This window comes from Callionymus lyra, chromosome 18 (assembly GCF_982586985.1).
Source record: "Callionymus lyra chromosome 18, fCalLyr1.hap1.1, whole genome shotgun sequence".
NCBI lineage: Eukaryota > Metazoa > Chordata > Actinopteri > Syngnathiformes > Callionymidae > Callionymus > Callionymus lyra.
This window is the reverse complement of record NC_141835.1, coordinates 19,161,989-19,186,321: the sequence shown is the minus strand read 5'-3', so window position 1 is coordinate 19,186,321 and position 24,333 is coordinate 19,161,989. Positions and strand designations below refer to the sequence as shown.

Genomic DNA, 24,333 nt, shown 5'->3' with positions numbered 1-24,333 from the left:
AACACAAATAAACATGTTTATTCTGTAAATAAGTTAATACGTATATCCCATTTATATATAATTTATATTATTTTGGTTGTATATAAAACCCAGGTCCTTGTGCTAAAAGCAAAACCCAAATATTTTGCAATAATATGTTCATTCAAATTAATAATGCATGTAATTTGGCATGCAATGCAAATTATTCTCTCTAGATAGCTTTAAACATGTTGCAGCTGATATATAAATATATAATAGCACAACATAAGGCCGCATTTGTGATTCCAAGCATTTTTAACAGCCTATAAATAAAAGATTTAACAAATAACTAAACTAAATAAAACATGTTTTGATGATTGATGATTTATTTATAAATGTAACATACATCAGAAAAAAAAGAACTTATTTCAAGTTAAAAAATGCGTTATGTGAAAAATATCTCATTAAGAAAAGATTTGTTTAAAACATTTTCTTAATTCAGATAAGGGAGCGATGTTTGCCACTGCTCCGGGAGTCTCAGTCACTTCTAGCTCCTCTGGAGGAGATCGAGAAGAACATCACAGGGTTCTACCAGGCTCTGGAGAAGGCCAGTCACATTACTAGTACAACAGATTCAGATGCGCCTGTGGACTTTAAGCAGAAATGCCAGGTAAGAAGAAAAAAGAAACTTGGAAAAAATTATGAAAAAGAACCCTAAAAAACATTTTGCATGACATGAACTTCCACAGGAGCTGGTGACGCTTACTCAGAGCTGTAAGAAGTGCCTGACAGTGATCGAGAAGAATCACCAGAGCATCCAAAAAAGTATTAACACCAGTAAAACCCTGGAGCACATGGGCTTGGGTCTATTGCAGAAACGGGTAGCAGACCTCCGAGCATCTTCTCAGGTAATATTTGAATCACTCGCTCAGATTTTAAGAAACGTATCTCAATCTGTTCTCACATTTTTTAAACGTTCTGCGTCTTTGTGAAGACTATGTTCAGAGAATCCACGGATTGGAGGAAACACATGGAGGCTAATAGCAGCCTGATGAAGAGGTTTGAGGAGTCGAAGGTTGAACTGGAGAAGATACTAAGGTTCGCCGAGAACTGTCTGATTGAAAAGGGTGATCCACAGGAGATGCTGAAAAAACACACGGTACGGAAACTCTATGGAAGTATATCAGAGGCATCGGAATATTAAAGTTTTAAATTTAGCATTTAAAATGTTGAAACTTTCATTTTTTTTATCAAAAGGTTTATTTTAATTGAAGAATTGAATTCAATCATTTGTATGTTGTAAGGTTAGATACACAGAGGTTGATATTGTAATTACAATAATAATAATAATAATAAAACAAATCGACATTCAAATTGTTTTTACACTCAATATAAAAATGTTCCAACATTGTATATTGAATTTACAGATACAAACACAGCCAAAAATGAAAAAATGTATAATAAAAAATATATATGTTTGACTTATTGGAATAAGAATACCAAACTCTATGTGTCCAGAAACAATTCATTTTGAAAACATTTTTAATTATTCAAAAACAACAAATTTAACCTAATATAGAAATTATTAAATTCAATTAATTAAAACATCCTTTCAATATATAAATGTTTTTATGAAATTATTTATTAAAAACGAATTCAACCTTTGATGTGTAAAACTATTGATTTTAATTATTCAAAGAAGATTATATTAATAAATGTTAAATTAATGTTAAATTCAACCATTTAATATTCAGATGGCACTAATATACTTGCATAAAACTCTGAATTTATTCATGGATGCTTCTCAGTCATTATACCAAAAATAAAAAGTCTTTAAGTTTTTATATTTTAAGATGTATTTAAAACATATTTCAAGTGTTGTTGGAATACAAATTGCAATAATATGAATATAATTAATATACATCTATGTGTGTCCTTAATATTTAATGTGTTATACATTAGTTTAAAAAAGATGTGTGGGTGAATCGTGCTTCTATTCTTGCAGGATTGTTTCGGTCAGCTGGACCAGCGGGTCTTGAACACTTTCCTCAAAGCTTGTGATGAGCTGACAGATATTCTCCCTGAGCAGGAGCAGCAGTCGCTGCAGGAAACAGTCAGAGATCTACATAAACATTGGAAGGTTGGTGGAGAACGTCTTCTTCATGAGGTCAAAAATCCTATCAGGGCTTGAATATTCCTAAACTGCTATTGAAGTTTCTGACGACTGTTACAATATTGGTTCCATACAACTGATGTTACAACATTTCTAAACTATTTCTGTGCTTGTCGTCCTCCAGGACATCCAATCAGAATCGGTCTTTCATCTTCTACGCCTGAAAGTGGACGTAGAGAGGAGCAAGCTCACCTTGTTGCTGCAGGAGTGTCAGGCGGAACTGACCAGAGAGAATCGCCATCTTGCCAGCATGGGCAGTGAGCGGCTTATTAAGGAACACAGGGTGAGTTGATCTGTTCCTTCTAAATTCAAATGAGCATTAACAATGTGAAAGAAGTCTGTCTGTTAATCTAAGCTCTGTAATTAATGCTTATTTAGGCCTACTTCCGAGAAAAAGGTCCGCAGTCCATCTGTGAGAAGAGGCTTCAGTGGATGGAGGAGATTTGCTTGAAACTTCCAGAGGGAGACATTGGCCACAGCACGCTGGAGAAAGCCAGAAAAGACTTTGCAGAGGTCATCGAGGAAATTGAAAACACCCACGAGAAGCTGATGCAGCATCAAGACAAATGGAAGGAGTACGGCACAAGGTGCAGTCATCTGCGAATGTCATCGTCGAAAATCATCATTATTCAAATAATCTTTTTTAAAGACTTGATCTTACAATACTTCTCTAACAATAGATTGAAGGGTCTTTAAAAGTGAGTGAGAATATATGTTTTTTTTTCTACACAAGATGTGAACACATTTCTTGAAAGTTACTTTTTATGCACTTGGGTTGGCTGATGTTACAGGAAAGCGTTAACAAAACACTGTGTATTTGCGCTTTATGCCACCATTGGTATAGTTGTTTTGCCAAATAACAAATTCATTGGTTGATTTCTTTATTCTTCCAACATCACGGAAATTAAAGTTGTCACAGGAATTCACAAAATCCAATATAAAATGATATACCGGACACATATTATATTAAGACATACAGAATAAAAATATATACATATTAATATATCTAAAAAAAATAATCAAAAAATGTCATTAATAAACATGAATTAATTAATAAATAACAATGATAATGAAATAATAAAGTAAAATAAAAAAACATTAAAAAGAATAATGATAAATATATCAATAATATATATATAATGCACACAATACAGCTATAGATGTGCAAAAGTGGGGCAAGGGAGTTATAAATACTAATAAAAACATTAAAAAAAACCATATATAACATTGGCTGACCATTGAAAATAATCTAATAATAATAAAATAGTTTAATCTACCCACTGTTCTAAAACTGAGGTTCAATTTGAAGCCAGAAAACACACCTTGGAAAAAAAAGATTTTAGTGAAGGAATAAATCTTATTTGTCATTGACTGCTCCGACAGATATGCTGAGCTGTCCTGCTGGCTGATATCCAAAGAGAGCCAACTGAGGCTACTGAGGAACCGGGCCGGTGACCCGAGGAAATACGGGCAGGTGAAGTCCACGATAATGGTGAGCAGTACACCTCACTCACAACTGTGTAAAAGTTCTGCACTGCGTCTGCTGCATGCCATAATCTCACTGCTGATTTATTCACGACTCTGTGGTCGGGAACTAGGATCGTAAAACATTTTCCATCCAGCGAGTGCTCTGGTCACGTTCAGCATCACGTTTGTGTGCAGGAGCTGAGGAGGGATGCAGAGATGCAGGAGGGCAACTTGGGCTGGCTGAAGGCCCGCATGGCCGTGCTGATGAAGATCGCTGCCGACCCCGACGCCCAGAAGCAAGAGAGCGTCCTGAGCAAGCTTACTTGTGATTTCAAGGGGCTACTCACGTCGCTGTCTGAGGTGTGACAAAACATCCATTTTGTTGGTGCATCTATAGTCGTGCATTTTGGTGTTAATAGGCAAAAGTTTTTAATAAAATATGTACCTTTCTTTTTGTATTGCGTAATGGCACAGCATAAGGTATGATTAAAGTAATGATAAATGGAATATCAAATCCCACAATGTCACAAGATATGATGTCTTGTTATTATTATTGGATTTGAAAGGTATCTAAAAGTCTAAAGAGAATATATTGAATGTATTAACCCAACCCTGAACTTACACCAAAAGTGGCTTTCTGCCTACAGAGTGATGAGACTGTACTTGTCAATCAAAAATATGTCTTTTTTTGTCCATTACCTTTTCAACTTAGTGTTTAATTCTGCTTAATATAAGTACATTAATAACTTAACTTATAACACATGGCCCCTTAAAAAAATGTTTGTGAAGGCAAAGCTGATTGGAGCATCCCTTTTACCAGTTAGAAAATGAACCAATAGGCCACTTTCTTTGTCGTAAGGTTTGCCTCTTGGCGGAGCCAGCAGTAAAAAAAATATATACTGATTGTATCAATCTAAATGTGCAACCAATAACTTGGTATTGCCCCAGTGGTATTGAATCTTTTTTTTTTTTTTAATGCACTTCCATTTTTTAGTTTTGGTGGCCAAAACCATATGATAACATGTTATAAAATATTGTAAAAGTGAGCACATTTTCAGAATTAGAATTTAGAATTGTGCAACATAAAGTATGAAAAAATGCTGCACAAATATGAAAAAAAACAAAACAAAATACAGTTACTGTAATCATCCTTTCACTCTTGGAATTTAAAGCTTGGTTGAATTAACTTTACAATCGGAGTACAACTGTTATCAGTTCTAATACGGAAAGGCATCCTCATTATCAGTCAAAGTGATTTGCTTGACTTGTGTTTTCCAGGCTGAGAAGATGGTTCTGGCTGTCGGTGACTGTGTGCAGTTCAGACAAGAAGTCAAAACGACTCTGGAGGATCTCGTTCAGGGACAAAAAGAGGCCCAAGCGGAAGTCTCCAAAATCCTGGACTGTCCAACTGTTCGAGAAGCCCAACAACTCTTACTGGTTTACCAGGTAACTTCAGAGATATAGAAATTAAATTGTGCACCGACTGATCGTGAGAAACTTTCAGCAACTTCTGAAACACCTGAAACTGAAGAGGAAAGATGTTCAACAATTGATCACCAAGGGACAGCAGCTCCAGACTGAGGAGGGAGTCGGGGACAATCTTCAGCAGGATCTCCAGAGTCTAGAGAACACTGTCAGCAAAATGGAACAAACCATGGAATCCCAAGAACAGAGTCTTGAGGTGAACACTTTCAACGTAGCTGGTTAAAAGCAATATGTAACATTAATTTCTCTATTTTGTGCTGTTTTATATTTTCTCTATTTAGACAAAATTCAAGTGTAAACACTAAAACTTTTTTTCTTTCACCGTCGTTGAGCAGGTGACATTGGCTGGCTGGCAGGAATTTGACAGTCAACAAGAAGCAGTACAAGAGTTTGTCAATAAGGCTCGGACAACTATGGCCAGAGACCTGAACTTCAGCAGTCCAGAGAGCCTGGTATTTGAACTTGACCAGACCAAAGTAAGCTTGATCTCATCTGTCAGCAACATCTCCAGGAGAATTATAGTCATATTTGTCTTCCACCAGGTGATGCTTAAGCAATGTGAAGCAGAGTCTCTTCACATGAACAGCCTCTTGAAGAGAGCAGCGGAGATCCAGCTCAGCCAAAAGAACAAGACTCTGCTCCTACAGCAGGCCGGCTCTTTAAGGGAGCAGCTGGACAAGGTGGAAGCTGGCTTGAAAAAGGAGTAAGGTCTAAGTTTCTCAATATATAGCAGCTGATTTTAACTATTTAGATGAATGTTAATGATATCAACCTCTTTGTTCCAGAGTTCAGACCGTGGAGGAAATGAGACTCCAGTGGGATCAGTTTGGAACTGGATTTGAAGATCTTTCTTCATGGATTTCTACGAAGGAAAAAGAGCTTGACTCTTTAAAGAGATCCACCTCACCTCTGGCAGAACTGATGACAACAGTCAAGGTAGTGTGAGAGTCATTGTTTTTATGAATAAAAGCTGGTTTTCCAAATATATTTAGATAGATGGATGGGTTAATGGATGGATGGATGGATGGATTGATAAATGGATGGATAGGTGGAAAGAAACATTTTTTTTGGATAGATACATGTTTTGATAGATAGATGGGTAGGTGGATAGTTGGATGGATGGATGGATGGTTTCTTAATGATTTATTTTAACTTATTAACTTAAGTCTTTGCAGGGAGACTACTGTTGCCAGCACAACAATTTAAAAAACCCATAAATGCATGGAATATCAGAAACACATCTACAATAAAATACCTAATATGAAGTCAAAACATTTTATTTGAATTTACAGTAAGAAACAAGTCAATGAATGTATTAAAAACGATTTATGATTTACTTATTATTTTAAAATCCCAGAAAACAACAACAACAAAAACTGACTAGACAACAAGTTAAAGAGGAATTTTCTGGCCCTTGTTGGACAAAAATAGATAAAGAAAATAGTCCACAATGAATTCCAAATGTCAACTATTGTCACCAGACTCCAGATTTTTGATCACAACCCCTGCTCAACCCCAGTCATACATGCGCAATATCGCTGCAGGCATTTCAGTACACAAGTAAATAAAATGCATGCAGTCCGATGAAGAGAGACCATTCTGTAAAAGAAGAAGATCTGCTGCTATTATTTAATGTTCATATTAAAGGGACATAATGGTAAATTTAAGAAAAATGCTACAGCAACCATAGTGAATTCAACTCTTTACTCTTACTTTTTTTTTAATATTTAAAGCCGTGCAAAACTTCTGTTTCCAATCTAAGGTCACAAACATCACTTCATTTTTTTGAAGAGCAGAAATTCATATTTTGACTGTCTGTGTAATGGTCTTCTTCAATTCAAAAGTTTTATCCAAATGATCAGATGTTTACTCCCGTCAACTCAGCAGTTGCCTTTTCTTGCTAATGGGTGATTTATGAACACGTAACATGAAGCAAGTAAAGTGCAGTTGTAAATATTTTAGTGGATTCTTGTGCCACTTTTTGGATAAGACATCAGTGTGAAGTAGTAATGTGTTTGGAAGATTGACCACTAGTCCATTTTCTCTACATTTGGTCCATTTTATCTTCAGGAAGTACATTTATATTTATACATTTATGTAAATCTATCGTCATTGGTGTAATGGCATAATGTCTTTGTTTTCAGAGGATGACCACTGAACTTCAGGAGCGAGCCAAACGTCTTTCTCAACTGGAGGCCGAATCCCAGAATGTTGCCAAGTTTGTCTCCTCAGGAGAGGTAGCAAGGCTCAAAGCCCGCCTGACCCAAGTTGGCCGCTACCTGGATGAGCTAAAGGACAGTGTACAACAATTTGATGTGCAGCTGTCGGAGAACATTTCCAATCAGCTGAAGTTTGAGATGGGCGTAAAGGAGGTGAAGAGCATGGAGAGCGATAAAGAATTAGAACCATCCTTAACATTGGTATTCATTATTTCCAGATGAAAGACTCCATCTCTAAGCTACACATCAATTTGACACTTCCTATTGAATCCTGCACTTCCTCATCAGAGACCTACAATACACTTCAAAATCACATGGTATGAACAAGGAAATAGTGTATTATGTGAACCTTTTGCAGAACACCCAGCCATGTCTAAGCCAGTATATCTTTCTGTTTTGTTTTTCAACCTTTGGTTATTTTTTTTAACATATCAGAACTCCTACAAAAGAAAAGCATTATTACTTGAAATCAAATCCTGTATATGACGTGTAACAAGATTGTTGTCCCCACAGGATGTATGTCAGTGCCTAGAAAGGCTGCAGGGAAGTCTACTGTCTCTGTCAGCTTCTGCCAGAAGACTGAGCCAAAGAGAACAGGCAGAGACCATGTTGGCAGATATCAACGCTCGCTATGAACAGACTTCACAGGATGCAAAAGAGAAGCAGAATCATTTGGAGAAGATTCTGTCTCAGTGGCAAAAGTAGGTACTTTAAGTAATTGAGTAATGTTTTGCTATTGTTCAACCTAACGCATAGATTGGGAAATTTTGCTTTATTTCACACAGGTTTGAGAAAAAGCTCTCGATTTTTATCAACTGCTTAGAGAGAATTGAATCAGCGACCAAATCAGAGGGTCAGCGTCTTTCCGCTGATAAATCTAGGCTACGAACTGAACTTCAGGCGTTACAGGTTTGTTGTGACTTCATGCACATCTGAAGCATTTAGTTAAAAGTAAATGTTTCGTATGTTTTTCCTGGAGCCGTTTTTACTCTATTTCCCTAAAATCTGTGGAACATTCAATGAAAACTGAACAACTGTTGTACTCTTAGGGTATGTTAGGTTTTAAAAAAAAAATGGAAACACTTGCCCTTTAATACTGGCTTGGTTGAAATATAATTTATAGAGATTTTGAAACTTGTGAAGGATAGGTGCTACTACACTTCTGATTAATCATACTTTATTAATTATTTGTTTTGTATTTACTACCTTAATAGATTAAATCAGGGGTGGGAAAAAAAAAATTCAGGGCCGCAATATATACAATATATATATATAGCCAAAAGCGAAGAACCAAAATAAAATGGAAAAAACATTTAAAGAGAAAGGGGAAAAAAAAGCCCAAAACAAAAAAAAATCGACTTGAAATTAATGTAGATTAAAAAAAACCAACATAGTTTAACCTTTCATTCAAAAAGGGAGCAAAAATGACCTTTTCCTACATATAAACTCAACAATTACTCAATTATTTTGAGATGCAGTAAATGTTAAAAAAGGAAGAAAGGATAAAAAGATCTTAAAAAAGGCAGATTTATACTTATTACAATAATGACTAAAAATTGTGTAACTGAGGCGTTTTATCGGCAGGCTCTGCAGTCCGAGTTCCAGGTCCTCCAATCCACTTATGTTGAACTGGTATCTCTGGGGGAATCGTTGTATCCCACTGCTCACGTGGACAGAGTCAAACAGCTTGAAGAGGATTGTAAAAGTCTGCAGAAAAGATTAAACGTTCAGACGACAGCTTTACCTAAAATGTAAGTAACAACAAATCTTAGATGTCAAATTACTTTGCTTTGGGTGAATGTTGTCATTTTGTTTTTAAGAATTGAGGAACTACAGACGCACCTCTCACTAGCAGAGCAGGTCGATCAGAATCTGCTTAAATTCTCGCAGTGGAGTGAGGCCATGCTTTCCTCTCTTCACACGGCTTCTGAAGTCAAGATCGGCAACCTGCAACCGGCAATAACCCACATAGAGGTAAAGCCCTTCCATCATTATTGGTGGTGCATTAAGGTCACCAAACTACCGATGCTGTGTTGACAGGGAACACAAGAAGAGCTACAGAAACATCGCAGCAAGAGACAAGGCTTGGATCAGCAGGTGGAGAAACTCTGTGGCCTCTGTGAGCCTGGTGATGCTCAACATCTTCGGAGCCGAGCAGACGGTTGTCTTCAGCCGTATGTGGAGGCGCAGCATACTGCCCAGCTCCAGTTAGAGTGCCTTGAAAGACTGAGGGTCTTCCTGCAGACCCACTCTGTAGCTGCAGGGGTGTTGGCTGGTCTGAGGCAGACCGTGGAGACGGCTGGGAGCTGGGATCGTGCGAGAATGGAGGAGCTGCAGCAGGAGATAGCCGGCATAGCACCGGAAGTTTCCCACCTTGAAGCGCAGGCGGTCAGTTTGGACAGCGGTCTATGCAAAAGCCACCTTCACGTCGTCGTTGAATCCGGTTCTCGGTTGTCCTGCCGGATTCTGGCAGACGCTCTCAGCTCTGAGTTGGACACTGTGAGAACGTTGCTCGGGACCAAACAGGGCGAAGCGGAAGCTCTGGTCACCCTTCAGTCGTCGTTCAGGCAGAGGAAAGAGCAGCTCCTCAAAGCTGTGGAGGATATTGAGGAGAAGGCGGATCACCAGGGCATCAGAGAACCCAGTCTCTTCGCTCTGCAACAGAGGTAACATCTCAGAAGCTCCTCATACATCAACCTTTTCATCTGACAAATTCTTTGAATCTTTTCCCCAGATTGCGTTTCTTCCATCAGCTTGAGGATGAGCTGCATTCACACCAGCATGAGGAGCAGTGGCTGAGAGACAAGGGGAACAAATTGGTCCAGAAAGATCCAGAGTCAACCAAGGAGGTCCTGAAAGAGATCAGTCTGCTTCAAAAGACATGGGAGGACACCAAGAAGCTCATCACAGAGAGGTAGAGTGTCACGACATAATGGATTATGATGATGAAAAATCTACTAACGTATCATATTGTTCTTATTTACTCCTGACTTTTTTTTTTTTCTAAAACAGGCAAGAGCAGTGTGGTGTTCTAGAGGAGTTGATGAGAGAATACCACACTCTGAAAACCTCCTTGAACGTCATCATAGAACGCTGTGAGCCTCTGCTTGAGATCAAATCCATTCTTCAGGACTACGAAGAATCTAAAAGGTCACTCACCAAGGTAGAAATATGCCAGAAAAATCACACCATATATATATATATATATATATATATATATATTTTATTTTTACAAACGACGTAACTGTATGTGCAGCACCAGACCATGAAGACGGAAATAGCTGCCAAACAATTGGATCTGGACCGATTTTGTGACAAAGGGAAGCAGTTGATGATGGAACTGCAGAACATTCCAGACTGTGACTGTAGTATGATTAAAAAGGAAATGGACACTCTTGTGGACCAGTGGCTGGACGTAAGTTTCACTTCAATTAATTGACTTTTATTAGTTATGAAATAATGAATTGATAACAAAAATAAAATAATAATGCTTGACATGCTTTTCTAACTTCCTCTCAGGTTTCCGAGAGAACTGGTGAAAACATTCAAGTTTTTCATCAAACCTTGCTTCTGTGGGAAGATGTTCATAATATCAAAAATGAAATAGAGAACTGGGCGACAAGTTGTCTAACTTATCTGAATGAGAGCCTCACAAACTTGAATGACAGTCAGAAGGTGTCCGCCAGACTGTCCGTCATACAGGTAAGATAAGTAGCTGAAGATACTTTAAGTAGCAACACACAATTTGTTTCTGTCTCCCTCCACTGTAAGAGCGATGTAAGTGTATAGTAATGAAAACGAGCATCTCCAGCCTGTTTGGAAGTATATCAGAATATTTAAAATGTTGAAACTTATAATTACTTAATTGAAAGGTTGGATTTGGTTTTAATGAATAAATAAATTCAATAGTTTGTATATTGAAAGGTTGAATTTTTAATTTTTAGTAAGTAGAATGATACATTTGAACATACAGTTTGATATTTTTATTCCAATTAAAACATCCTACTTTTTAACTTATAGCCTTTAAATTCATTATAAAATGTTGGCATAATAATGCCACCAAACAATAACAAGGGAGTACCGAGCTACTTGATCAAAGTTCTGACCAATCATGCAACACATGAGATTGTAGAAGCTCCATCATGGCAAAGTAACCTAGTTGTCATTAAAAAATATATAAATATTTTAATCAACTTATTTAAAAAACGTGTTAAACCTTTCACTATAGAAATTATTTTATCAGATCATACCCAGAGAAATCAAATGCTTAAAAAGTACCAAAACATTTACAGTACCCTTAATCATTTGTATTTTGTTGTAAATGTTTATTAAGCCATTTGGTCTCATGAAGACAAAATTATTTCACATCAGGCAGAAATATCTGATATGGAAGAGAAACTTCAAACGTTCAGGAACAAAGTGTCGGAATTGAAAAAGAGCAGTCAAAACCAAGAAACCCCAGCGAAACTGCAGGTGCGTCTGAGGGATTTGTCTGTCATGTATTTCTGAACAAATTTGATTTAATAAATCTAAATATTTTTTTGATAGCTTTTAGAAAACGACCTGCAAAAGAAGATCGGATCTGTTCAGAAGCTCTACGAGCACGCCAGGAGAACTCTTGTGGATTTCAGTTCCCAAAAGAAGCAGTTGGAAGACTATATTAATCAGATGTCTGTATGGCTTAAAAATATGGAAGACTCCCTGGTGTCCTCTCCCAGTGCCTCAGATCCAGAGGACATCTCCAGAGTAAAGGTTGAATACAATTGTTATTACCAGTGGCATCCATCCTGTTGTTGTATCACATTTTGAATGAATGTCAACCAATAATTGTTAAGTATTTAATGTGATTAGTTTTTTTGGTTAGGCTTTGTTTAAGTCAAGGCCTCTCAAGAATTCTGAAAGGCTCACATTCTGTTTTCATGCAAGTGGTCTGAAATGTGCCCGCGGGACTTTAATTTGCAATACCTTATGCTCATCAATATTGATCATATTTTTGACAGGACCTGCAGAAAGAATTGCAAAATCAGCAGGGAAGTATTGACACCACCAGGGAGAGCCTGAACATGCTGTGTCGGAAATATCCCTCGGAGGAGCTCTCGGGTCTGGGCTCGGCAATCACAGATCTTATAAAGAGTTATGAGTCGGTTAACCAGTTGTGTGCCAGGACATTCTCATCTCAGCAAGACAGTCTCCAGCAGCAATTCAATGGTGAGTCTAATTTAGGCATTAAAAGACCCAAAAAAGCTGATGAACTACATCGTTTCCTCCCACTGTATTCTGTCTGTAGATGTAGTTCAAGATTTCCATCGCTGGCTTTTAGAAGAGCGGGAGATTGTGAGAGAGTGTTCCGACAGATCCGGAGACGCTCACGTTGTGGAATGCAAGCTGCAGAAAATAAAGGTGACATTTAATAATAATGCTTTGTTTAAGGTCGGAAAACCTATGTATTGCCATCTCCAGAAAGTTTCCATTTCTTGTTTTATGAGTGAGGAGACAATGGTGCAGCAGGTCAAGGATTAGACTCATGGAGTTTCTGTGTCACACTTTCGTGATGTACAGAGAGCTGAGCCAGAATGCAAATGTATCTAATATTAGATCAATCTTGATGGTTGTGAACTCTGGGGGTCATAAGTCGGTGTCTGGTGTCTTCCTCAGAGGAAAGGTGGAAGGATAACCTTCCTCTAGGCACATTAAGGAGGGAGGAGTGACATGACTAACTACTGCTTTGTTTGTGTGGCAGGGGGCGATGGAGAGAGTGGAAGAAGGAGAGTTGCGTTTAACTCAGGTCTGTGAGGAAGGAGAGAAGCTGCTTCTCCATCTCCCCAAAGTCAGTGCTGGGCAGATCCAGCAGCATCTCTCCTCCATCCAGAAGGACTGGGACTGTTTTGTCGAACAGTGCAGACAGAACCAGCAGATCCTTGAAGAAAGTGCATCCCTCGTAAAAGGGTGAGTGTCTCACTTCCTGTCAGAACAGTTGGATCAATACAAAGATTGATTGATCAAATTTCCTACAGGTTTGAGAATAGATTGAGGAAGCTCCGTTGGTGGTTGGAGCACATGGAGAAGCGGATGACCACAGATTTTATGGAGACCCAAGGGGGTCATGAGAAAGCTGTTCTTGAACAAGTAGAAGAGTTTCAACAAGAAGTGCTTAAAGAAAGGTCTGGCATCTTATTCATATATCTTTTTTTTTATTTCTATCATCTATACAATGTAAGTTTTTAATAGCTTAGTGTCAGGGGGTGGATGTGTGTGGGTGGGTGGAGAGATGATGGATTGCAAAAATAGAAATAGAAATCTGAGATATAAAATATTAACAGGAAAGAAAACTGTGTTCCAAAAAAATGTTGTACTAAAGGTTGATACAGTTATTTCCCTGTGAAGCCTTAAAGCATGGGGTCCGACCAACATTGCTTACCGTCCCATAAATTGCTCACACACAGCCATGCAAGCGGGTGAGGAAGTTAGCTCCAGTGTTCAGGTCACTATGGAACACTAAAAATGAAATAACATGCTTTGATGAGTATGGAGTTAGTATCCTTAATGTGGTGAGACATTTGTAGAATTAATATGATCCAGAAAAGAAAACAAGTTAATGGGTACCTTAGCAGGTAGTATTCTTTTCAAGGTAATTTGAGTCACAATGGATTGGTCACAATTGAGTCCTGGAGAGGGCTTAAATGTCCCCGAGACCCCTTTTCTGTGTGTTGCGGTCTCATAAAGAATAAAGACATATTTATATTTTTTCCATACTGCTATAGGTGATAGCAGTTGTTGTCTGTTGCTCGGGATACCAGTGATCCCTGTTAAACTGTACAATAATGTTAAAGTGCATAACCTAAATTCAAAATACAATTAATTTTCTCGAGGCTTGAATTCAAAAGGGACGTTACTGACAAGCAGTATGAATTTATTAATTTGTCCTCAAATGAGTCTTTTTGGACATGAAGGAAATAGGAAATGAGTGCTCTTCTTTCTACCTGGCTGTTATACGGACAAACATTTTTGCCTATAACTCAGATTACTGAAAATAATCCCAAAACCAAGTCGACATGAGGATGAGTAGAACATTAGTGAAGCTTGAATTTTGCTTGACTTCTAGACAACATGACACTGCTTCATGAAGCTTCATCAGCCCATCACTAGTTTACAGTATGCAGCTAATACACAGCACACACTGTTATTCAATTCAATTCGATTCAATTAGTAGGGGTAGACAGATGGATAAGGAGAAGAGTGAGGGAGAATATAGTGAGAAAAAAAGAGGAGAGTGTATCCACTTAGATTTCCCTGCTATTCTTGGCAGTTGAACCCCAAATCAGCATGTTCATAATGTAATAGCCTTAATAAAGATGTTGCTGTTCCAATATAAACTTTGAATTCCCCAATAATGCCAAAGAGGTTCTGTTGGGTCATGGACTGCATTCATTATCTGTTGCTACTGGACCAAATCAATTTCCTTAATGGATCAAATTTGATGATTGAATCTTGAAGCATGTCAAGTCTCCACTAATGTTAGTTGTTCTCTGCAGGGATTCCTTCGAGAGATTGTGTCAGGAGGGTCAGACACTATACGAGGGCGGACGGGGCGACGGCAGCGAGACAAGAGTCTCGGCTCAGCTGCAGTCGCAGCACCAAGCTCTACTGAGGCGTGTCAAAGAGAAGCAGAGAAGCTGTCAGCTCACTTTATTGGAGCAAAAGGCCTTTGAAGAGACAATGCAGGCAACCTGGACCTGGCTCCACGGAGTCCAGGACCGCCTGGCTTCGCTCAACAGCACCGTCGGTAACAAAGAAACCCTGGAGAAACGACTCTCTCTTGTGCAGGTCAGTGAATGTTTAAGTCATGTGCTGCACTCAAGGTCCGGAGGGGAAATATGGACCCACCAAGTCATCTAATGAGGCTCAAAATCTAAGAGGATTGGTGAAGGAGAAACAGAGGAAATTACGACATATGAAAAGACTGAAAAGAAAATATCGCAAACAGACTCATATATATTTTCAGTGCCTTCCTTTAGAAAACAGAATGTTATGTAATGTCGCCTTTTAACTGTTTATCAATGTTTTTTTTACTTTCTTTTAGTTATTTTACCAGGTCTCTAATATTCTTTTTTATTAACTAACATAATTACCTTGCCTTTTATTGTGTCACGAAAGTCCCATTTTAAATGATTGAATGTTTGTTAAATTACAAGATATTTAAAGCACCTTGTGACACTAATTTTCTTTAGGTACTATATAAATAGAAGTATTATTATTATTATTATTATTATTATTATTATATTGCTAAATTTGTAATTTGTTTTGCTTGTGGCAAAATTCTGCTAAAAGATAAGTATTTCAATAATCGCTGATTTTTTTTAGCTAATATTCTTGTTGCTTTTTCATGTACCTTGCAGGATATTCTACTGATGAAAGGAGAAGGGGAGGTCAAGCTCAACATGACAGTTGGAAAAGGAGAACAAGTCCTTCGCCGCAGTAGAATGGAGGGACAGGAGGCCATTTGCTCCCAGCTGCAAAATCTAAAAGACGCCTGGGCTAATTTGTTAATGATTTCAATGAGTTGCCACAGGTTAGAAATCTCTCCACTCTTAACGTATATTGTAAATCACAAATAAATCAAGAGTCAATGGAGAGGAATTGTTCTTGCAACTCTGTGCTTCACATTCATGTTATCATCCTCAGTCGTCTGGAGTGGACCGTGGCCCAGTGGAGCTGTTACCAGGACAGTAAGAGCCAGCTGCACCAATGGATGGAGTCTGTGGAGCAGGAGGTGGCGATGGCTCTTCCTCTGCAGCCGGGCCTGAAAGAGAAGGCCGTTCTGTTGGAGCGTCTCAAAGCCACGCAGACAGACGTGGACGCTCACGCTGCAGCGTTGTCCTGTCTCACCAACAAAGCCGTAGAGATGTTTGAAAAGACAAGAGACCAGACATTCGGTCCGGAGACGAGGACGGAAATCGTAAAACATTTTGATGACATCTCGACTATTGTCAAGGTGAATCATTCGTTTCAGGGTCGAAAGTTAATTGCAGGTGAAAAAAATGTTTAATCAATGCTGGTGATTTGTTTTCCCTGAAGGCTAAAGTTCAATCCATGCAGACCATCGTGTCTGAACACCAGCAGTATCTCGACGCTGTGAGAGATTTCAACGACTGGCTGATTTCAGCGAAAGAGGAACTCCAGCGCTGGTCTGACCTTTCAGGGGATTCTGGATCTATTAAAAAAAAACTTGTCAAAGTGCAGGTGAATTTAAAAAAATGAGTTCTATCTTAAAGAAACTTTGCTTGCCAAAATAAATTTGTCGAAATTTAGAATTTTTACTTTAATGTAGGGGCTTTTTATTCCTGGAAGACTTTTTCCTTACAGCCCATTTAAGCCAATTCAGTAAATGCTCCATCAGAAATAAATAATTGTAATCACCTATGAAAACCCCATTTTAAACCTCCAACTTATTTAATCAAACTCAACTCATAATTGTAATAATTTTTGTAAACTGTAAAGGAGTAGAAAAGTTAGTTTGAATTTTAATGTAGCTTATGTAGCTTGCACTTAACATTTTGAAAAACAACCGCACTTTAAACAGAGGGGGAGAAATATTTCAAATTTTCAATGTTTATACTGAATTTTAAATTAATCATTTCTAATGTTTCTAATTTTTTAAAACGATGAATCACGTTTTAATTTATCATCTTCCGCTTATTCTCTTACCATGGTCACAAAGTGAATACAAATGCAAAGGCACTTTCGGAGTTACATTTTATTAAGTCCATAGTCTTGGGACAGATAGCAGCACTATAAGGTTCAAAATTCACTGCATATTTCTGTGCATGATTTTATCTTTTTTAACATAGTTATACATTTTTAGTACAACATATCTCATTCTTTAAAATTGAAAAAGTAAAGCCTGAAACAACAGTGACTGAACATAACTAAAAGTTTTTCTCTGAAAACACATTTAAAGGTCTTTTAATAGAAAAAAAACACTTTACATAGGTTTTTGGACACATTTAAAGTTCATTCTTTAAGCAAGAGTTTATATTTTCTTCCCACTGAAACCTCTCATCCTCACAGGAGTTACTGGACTCAAAGCAGCGAGGCAGAGAGAGACTAAACCGAGTCCAGAGAAGCGGTGCTTTGGCGAGGGATCATACCGGTTCTGGTGGCTTCGAAGCCATTGAGAGAGAAGAGGTGACTTTGTTGTCATCATTGGAGCAGTGGGAACGGGCAGCACTACAGTCCCGCTCTAGTCTGGAGACGGCGCTCTCGCAGATGGCCAGCTCCGAGCAGGAGTTCAGCAGCCTGGCTGCGCAGCTTGAGCAAGACATGCAGCAATTCAACCGACAGCTGCTGGAATGGCGTCTACATCTTGCCCAGGCGGAGGGCAAAAATGAGGGAGAGGAAGCTGTGGAAGGCTGGAGGATCGCAAAGGTTGTGTTTGACATTCTAAAAATGAAAACAAGGGATTGTATTTGACAATTCCTGTTCATTTTCCAGGACATGCTAGAAGGACTAGTCAAATGTCCAATGTCTGACAGACTGAAGACTCAATTAAATGAACTTTGCCGATTCTCCAGAGACATCGGAGCTCAGTCCGAGAAAGTGTCCAGCCTTATAAAAGAATACAACAGGTAAGAAATCCTTCCTGTCCGCCTGATCTTAATGATACATCGACTCCTAACCTGCCCCCAAAAGTCTTGAAAACTAGCATGTAGACTACTGACCTCTCATTGAGATTTTATTAATTATTATGAGCAAATTAATACCATATTTAACACATTATAAGTTAGGATCATTTCCACAATATCACCTAATTTTGGGTGAGCCTATTAATTCACCTGAACATACCCTTATCTCTCCTTCCCAACTCTTTTTGGATCTTTCAAATATTTTTTTATACACTGACCACACCAGGAATTTCTAGTACATTACGAGTGCTCTTTGTGAACAGGTAATGTGACCCAATCCCTGTTCATTTAATGCTTATAATCCATCTTATTTTTTTTCAAAAGAGCCTTGACTTAGCTTGTTTCTATCTTTTTTATTTCCAGTTAAAGATAAAAAGAAATAAACAAGTGATGAATAGAATCCCTCAACAATGGCTGTGGATTTCTCATGAAATCAGAGTTTATTCATTCAACCATTTGTACAGCAGCAGATTTCTGCTTATCTTAAATGATGGTTACTGTATATAGATATCTGAACAAAATGATGAAGACATGGTTTGGAATAAGATTCTCATCTCAATTCAGGGTCATGAACACAATCGGATGCAAAATCAGAAACATGTGGAAAGACGTAGAAAAGAGAGATATCAAGGTCAATGAAAGGACATGGATAATGGGAGGTTGAATTTGAGGTTAAATGAGTATAAGTGGTGTCAGATGGGAGAGTTAAAAGTAGGGCAGATGTGATGACTTCAGGCAAAAATAGGTATTAAAGAGGGGGTCTGTCGGATGTTTTTCAGGGGTTGACTGTCATTTAAATTTTCCATATTTGATGACGAATGTTGTTTATTTCCAGCTTGAGTCTACAAGCCTCCAGAGAGTGTCAAAAAAAGGAGAAACTGCTTGACCAAGAGTTCTGCTGCACGTATAGAGAGTTCCAACAATGGCTGGTCAATGCAAAGATCAACACTGCTAAATGTTTCGATGCACCACAGAATCTCAGCGAAGCCACTTCCAGTCTGCAGAAAATTCAGGTAAAAATAATGAAACTCAATGTCACTCAATGAAAGCAGGTTTGATCTTAACATATGTGTTTTCTCACTTCAGGGGTTCCTGAGTGACCGAGAGCACAGCCAGTCAAAGCTCAACTCTGTGGTCGCTAGCGGGGAGCTTGTCTCTATCATAGCTGCCAAAGACAAGGTTGATTCAGTGCGGAATAAAATGAAATCTGCACAAGAGGATTGGAAAAACATTATGACCAGCCTACACAACCGAGAGATAAGTCTACAAGTGAGTTAGTCGCCTTCAATAATATAGATTAGGATTTGTGATCAAAACAATACATTTAAATCAACTACTTGTTTTCATTTTAAGAGCTAGTTTTGAGTTTCAATGTCCCCTTAAACCTCTGCTATCAGCCGTCACAACAATATTATCTGATCTTCACTGTCCTGTAATAATTGTTTCCCAGAATCTCGTGTCACAGATGGAGGATTTCGAAGCCTGCGCAGACCCTCTGCAGGAATGCTTAAATTTCACAGAGCTGGCCATACAGGAGAGCAACACACGGCTGTATGATCTCACGGCCAAGAAGACGGAGCTTCAGAAGCTACAGGTATATATATTTAAGAAAAGCATCCATGACACAAATCAACTCGATATCTTCACTTCTGCTACAGTCATGCTGCGCTGCTAGCTTTGTAATGTTCATTTCCTGAGTGTTTCCTTCGAAATTTCTTTACATATTTACTTTTGTTATTTATTTTCTGTACATGTGGTTTAAACGTTTCTATTTTCACAAAATTAACTAAAGGTCAGTGTAACCTGGCATTCTATATACGGTAGTACTGGAGCTTGTAGTACTTTGGATAAAGGGGAAAATAAAATTTAAAAAAGAACAAAGACTGGAAAGTTAATGCAAATAGTTCTTATGTCAAGACCTCTCACCAATGAAATGCAATTTTGTTTTCCAGAAAACATAAGTTAAAACAAAGATACAAATAAATTTGCATATTTAATAAACAAATGTAATTTAAATCAAAAAAAGGCTGCTGGATAATCTCCTCACTTGTTTTACCCGGTTAATTTTTTTAATCATCACTTTACTGCTAAAACTTAAAAACTTAATTTTGACCCCTATAATATGGCAGTTTGATACCCCTGACAATTATTTTTGTTGTTGGTTTAGCTCTCCAAATTACTTTATTATTGTCTTAAACAGTTATTACACATGTGACAAACAAGTTTGGCCGTGAGGTTCAGGTACAGTACGAGAATCCAATTGTGTAAGTGAAAGTCGCATGAGAAATATCTACATCAACAAAGAACTTATAACCAAAAAGTCGGTAGTTAAAGTAATATATTCACAAAATGATATACAAAATTAGGAAACCAAAAGCACACCTAAGTAGATCAACACTTTCTTGGTGGAAGTACCAGAAACAATGGGTCAATCAAGAAGAAGAAAATGTCTAAAATTACGCTCACGCAAGATTAAACCTCAGGCATTAGAGATGTTGCAAGATAAAAAGTCCCAAAACAGGACAGCAGAGTGAAGGCAACATCTACATTGAAAGACTCAACGTGATCGAGCAGACATCACTGGATCCGCAGAGCTTTTGAATACAATGGCAGCATCAGTTCCATCTGTAGCTTTCACAGAGATGTATATGAGTGGGAACAGGCGATAGATAGATTTTTAAAGAAGGCAAGTATAGAACTGAACATTTAAAAATAGCTAATTTAAAGAAAGAATTAAAACAGGATGCATTGGTGATCCCTTCCCTCTGGAGAAGAATGGATATAAATGATCAGAATAATGTTCAATACCCATGATAACCTCTAAACTTGCTGTGATTTCAACCCTTCCCTGCTTCTTTCTCCCTTATATCTCCTGTTCACCTGTATCTGCTTGTGCTCCTTCGCTAACCTGCTTGTGCTCTTTCAGTCTGTGCTCGAAGAATTAGCCTCTCATGAAGTTCAGTTGAACAGGCTGAAAGGAAAGGCGCAGCTGCTGTCGGAAGAACATGTAGCTGGGAAGAGCTTTGCGCACCATGTGTCGCAGCTCTCGGCTCAGTACCTAGCTTTAACCAACCTCACCAAGGTACAGTAATGTGACGCGTTTATATAACCTGTCTTGCTAGAGAAAAACTGGAGATTAGTGCTCGATTTTCATCCTTTTCATGTATCCGCTTAAAAATGAGTATTTGATAAGCAATATTGTCAATGCCTTTCACACGTCTGCTTCTGATGTGATTCACACATTCGCAGGAAAAGACTTCACGCCTGGATCGCATTGTTAATGAGCACCAGCTCTTGTCTCAAGGCTTAAAGGACCTCCACAATTGGGTCGCCGACACCAGTCACATGCTGCAGACCTACTGTGCGCCCACAACGGATAAAAATGTCATTGACAGCCGGATGATCAAACTAGAGGTACGAACAAAGAACATAACGAAAGCATGAACATACATCATGTCAAGTTGTAAATGCAAAATACTGTCTACACTTGTTTTCTCAATTTAATAAGTGAGTGAGTCAATCACTGGTTAACCCCAGTGTCAAATTTACCTTGATAAAGGGAAGGCACAAGGGATACCACAAACACGTTTGTTTTCGGACCACCAGGTCACCTTGATGCAGAGATGACACTTGATCTTCTTAAAAACTGTCTTCCACAGATGTAGATTTAATTTGTGCATGGGATTGTTTGTGACTTTTTTTATGGTTAACTTTATTTTGTTTTTATATTTTCACCACCAGGCCTTGCAGACTGCTCGCCAGGAGAAAGAGATCCAGTTGAAGATGCTGATCACAAGAGGAGAATCTGTTCAGAGGAATACGTCAGCAGATGGAGTGTTTGTGGTTCAAAAGCAGATACAAGAACTCAGAGAATCGTGGGATGCTCTTCTGTCCGCATCAATCCAATGCAAAAGGTCTGATTGCTATTCGTTTTTACAACACAACATTGTTTGCGGCGTCGTTGAACGATTTTGTTCTCTACAAACCAACAGTCAGCTGGAAGGCTCTTTGTCTCAGTGGACCAGTTACCAGGAAGACATAAGACAGTTTATGGCCTGGGTGGACCGTTTAGAAGACACTCTAGACCCCATTGATAAACAGTATCCGGAGATAAGAGACAAAAGTACCAACCTGAGCAAAGCCAAGGTATGTTCACTACACACCTATTAACTTCACTATGTTGAGTAATCCTAGAATAGGTTGAATGGCTATACTTTATACAGTATATCATTAAAGACTATTCATAATATTACATGTATTTCATGCTTTATAATCCGCTGTGCCTAATGCATTAATTCTGTTTGTTCTTATTGGGGGTCAAAAATCTGTTTTAGCACGACTTTGTAAAGCTTTGAAGTTACACCTCAAGGTTCTTTAGTATTACTCCTCTAGACTTTGTAGTATTACGAAACCGCCTTATAATCCGAAAAAATACTAATCCATTTGCTGAATCAAAATGTATCAAAATTAACTCATTATGTAAAAGTGTTCAATTTCTCTTACCTGCATATTTATTTGTGCATTACAATTAAAAAAAGGTAAAATTGTTATAATATGTCCATGCAGCATGAACATGAATGCTAAACATCACTCAGATCTCACAGTTGATGGGGTCTTTCTGGATAATTCCGGTCACTAATGTCTTTCTCAACTGTGTCTCTGCTTCTAGCTGCTGTATGAGGAAGTGCTCAGTCACAGCTCTCTGTTGGACACCATCACTGCGAAGAGTGCTAATATCACTGACAGCTTTGTGACTCAACTGGAGCTGCAGGACCTGAAGGAACGCTATAACAACATTAAAGACAATGCTATGGTAGGCCTTGCCAAAAGGGATCGTCAAGGTTGAAATCCAAGGGACTGAGACTTTCCCCCCTAAACTAGCTCTTGGGACATGGAAGCTTTCTGAAGTATTGTGTTAGGTTAAGGAGTACTAACTAGATATAGTTTGACACTCTTATAGATATCAACTGGTGAGCTATTTTAAAGCAGTTTTGTGGACTTGGAGAAGACCTTCTACAATCTTTCTTGAAGTATCCCTCGTATGGGTTGATGAACCCGTTATTACAGTCTGGTTTGCATTTCCTGTAATAACTTAAATTAATTTTAGATTGATTCCTCATTAAATTTGGTCTGGGGGCCACATTCGATTAGGTTAAAACGAGCAGGGACCCAAATGTGGACATCATACGAAAAGTATTCTCCTTCAGAACTACTACAATATCTATTCCTAGTACATCTTCAACCATATCAGAACAGAATTTAAAACTTACAGAAAATACATTTTCAGTGTAAAGTAGTTTGCAGCTTCACGTGTCCTTTTCTCAGACATTTTACTTTTAACATTCTCTGGTTGAAGTTTGTTTAGGGAGACTGTGGGCTGCATGAAGTATACTTGATGGCCAAAAAATGGCCCCTGGGAGACATTTTGGAAATGCCGAATTAAGTCAACAAATTGTATCAGTAAATAGAAGCTAGAACAAGTGACCTTGACCTTGTTCATGCTGGGACGTTTGCTTGGAGCATAATTAAAAATACATTAGGTGTGTTATTAACCTTTTGTCTTTTTAATGTACAGAAAGCAGTTGGCGAAGCAGAGGAGCTGGTCAAAACTCACGAGGAGTATCAACGCAGCCTCAAATCATTTGAGGACTGGTTGGAACAGGAGAAGGACAAGTTGAGCTGTTACGCACTTTTGGAGGGGGATGTTGATGTTTTGGAGGAGTCTCTCCAAAGCCTGCAGGTCTGTGAATATCTGCAGACATTATTTACTATGACATCCTTACTTCTATCTCATCTGGTCTCATTGAACAGGAACTGCAGCTGCAATGCACTGAGGGCCAGGCTCTGCTCAACACCCTCCTGCTTAATCGTGAAAAGTTGCTTCCGTGGGGTTGTCCTCAGACAGAAGAGCGCACCCTAGAGGCGGCACAGCAGGACTGGAAGCTCTACCAGTCCCAATTGGCCGACACCAGGTCATTACTGAACAGCGCCCTGGCCAAGCTCAGGCAAATGGAGCAGAAATTCCAACGTCTTGAAAGCTGGCTCAAGGGCATGGAGGCGAAAGGACAACTACGGAGCAACCGCCGCTCTGACAAGACAACTAAAGAGGCTCAACTACATTTGTTAAAGGTAAGGTTTCCAACAAAAAGAAAAACATGTAATCAATTGTAACGTTGATCATTCTTCGGCAGAGCTGGCAAGAGGAAGTTCTCGTCTATCAGGACGAAATGGAAGGCCTCAGTCTCCTGGCTCAGCAGGTCCTGGATGAAACCCACTTTAGCAGCAGGATCAGCACCAGAGCTACTCAAATCACAGCTCGCTTCCATGCCCTCCTCCTGCATTTATTGGT

General features: G+C 38.6%; 1 protein-coding gene across 1 annotated transcript in view; it reads left to right on the top strand.

The window, feature by feature from the left end:
* The window catches only part of syne1b (spectrin repeat containing, nuclear envelope 1b), an 87,170-nt gene that overhangs the window by 14,172 nt on the left and 48,665 nt on the right, over positions 1 to 24,333 (top strand). Inside the window, exons 20-66 of the mRNA XM_087779630.1 lie at positions 461 to 628; positions 708 to 866; positions 953 to 1,117; positions 1,964 to 2,098; positions 2,256 to 2,414; positions 2,510 to 2,718; positions 3,515 to 3,623; positions 3,794 to 3,958; positions 4,877 to 5,044; positions 5,103 to 5,279; positions 5,419 to 5,559; positions 5,626 to 5,786; positions 5,869 to 6,019; positions 7,228 to 7,455; positions 7,521 to 7,619; positions 7,816 to 8,003; positions 8,088 to 8,211; positions 8,887 to 9,053; positions 9,123 to 9,276; positions 9,343 to 9,968; positions 10,037 to 10,216; positions 10,315 to 10,465; positions 10,559 to 10,717; positions 10,822 to 11,004; positions 11,674 to 11,775; positions 11,851 to 12,054; positions 12,303 to 12,510; positions 12,590 to 12,702; positions 13,043 to 13,248; positions 13,317 to 13,463; positions 14,835 to 15,126; positions 15,699 to 15,871; positions 15,985 to 16,294; positions 16,378 to 16,542; positions 17,371 to 17,727; positions 17,794 to 17,927; positions 18,820 to 18,997; positions 19,071 to 19,253; positions 19,435 to 19,578; positions 20,911 to 21,066; positions 21,234 to 21,398; positions 21,726 to 21,898; positions 21,977 to 22,130; positions 22,654 to 22,797; positions 23,560 to 23,724; positions 23,796 to 24,113; positions 24,176 to 24,331. Of these exons, the coding sequence (XP_087635756.1) occupies positions 461 to 628; positions 708 to 866; positions 953 to 1,117; positions 1,964 to 2,098; positions 2,256 to 2,414; positions 2,510 to 2,718; positions 3,515 to 3,623; positions 3,794 to 3,958; positions 4,877 to 5,044; positions 5,103 to 5,279; positions 5,419 to 5,559; positions 5,626 to 5,786; positions 5,869 to 6,019; positions 7,228 to 7,455; positions 7,521 to 7,619; positions 7,816 to 8,003; positions 8,088 to 8,211; positions 8,887 to 9,053; positions 9,123 to 9,276; positions 9,343 to 9,968; positions 10,037 to 10,216; positions 10,315 to 10,465; positions 10,559 to 10,717; positions 10,822 to 11,004; positions 11,674 to 11,775; positions 11,851 to 12,054; positions 12,303 to 12,510; positions 12,590 to 12,702; positions 13,043 to 13,248; positions 13,317 to 13,463; positions 14,835 to 15,126; positions 15,699 to 15,871; positions 15,985 to 16,294; positions 16,378 to 16,542; positions 17,371 to 17,727; positions 17,794 to 17,927; positions 18,820 to 18,997; positions 19,071 to 19,253; positions 19,435 to 19,578; positions 20,911 to 21,066; positions 21,234 to 21,398; positions 21,726 to 21,898; positions 21,977 to 22,130; positions 22,654 to 22,797; positions 23,560 to 23,724; positions 23,796 to 24,113; positions 24,176 to 24,331 (8,673 nt within the window). The remainder of the gene's footprint in view (positions 1 to 460; positions 629 to 707; positions 867 to 952; positions 1,118 to 1,963; positions 2,099 to 2,255; positions 2,415 to 2,509; positions 2,719 to 3,514; positions 3,624 to 3,793; positions 3,959 to 4,876; positions 5,045 to 5,102; positions 5,280 to 5,418; positions 5,560 to 5,625; positions 5,787 to 5,868; positions 6,020 to 7,227; positions 7,456 to 7,520; positions 7,620 to 7,815; positions 8,004 to 8,087; positions 8,212 to 8,886; positions 9,054 to 9,122; positions 9,277 to 9,342; positions 9,969 to 10,036; positions 10,217 to 10,314; positions 10,466 to 10,558; positions 10,718 to 10,821; positions 11,005 to 11,673; positions 11,776 to 11,850; positions 12,055 to 12,302; positions 12,511 to 12,589; positions 12,703 to 13,042; positions 13,249 to 13,316; positions 13,464 to 14,834; positions 15,127 to 15,698; positions 15,872 to 15,984; positions 16,295 to 16,377; positions 16,543 to 17,370; positions 17,728 to 17,793; positions 17,928 to 18,819; positions 18,998 to 19,070; positions 19,254 to 19,434; positions 19,579 to 20,910; positions 21,067 to 21,233; positions 21,399 to 21,725; positions 21,899 to 21,976; positions 22,131 to 22,653; positions 22,798 to 23,559; positions 23,725 to 23,795; positions 24,114 to 24,175; positions 24,332 to 24,333) is intronic.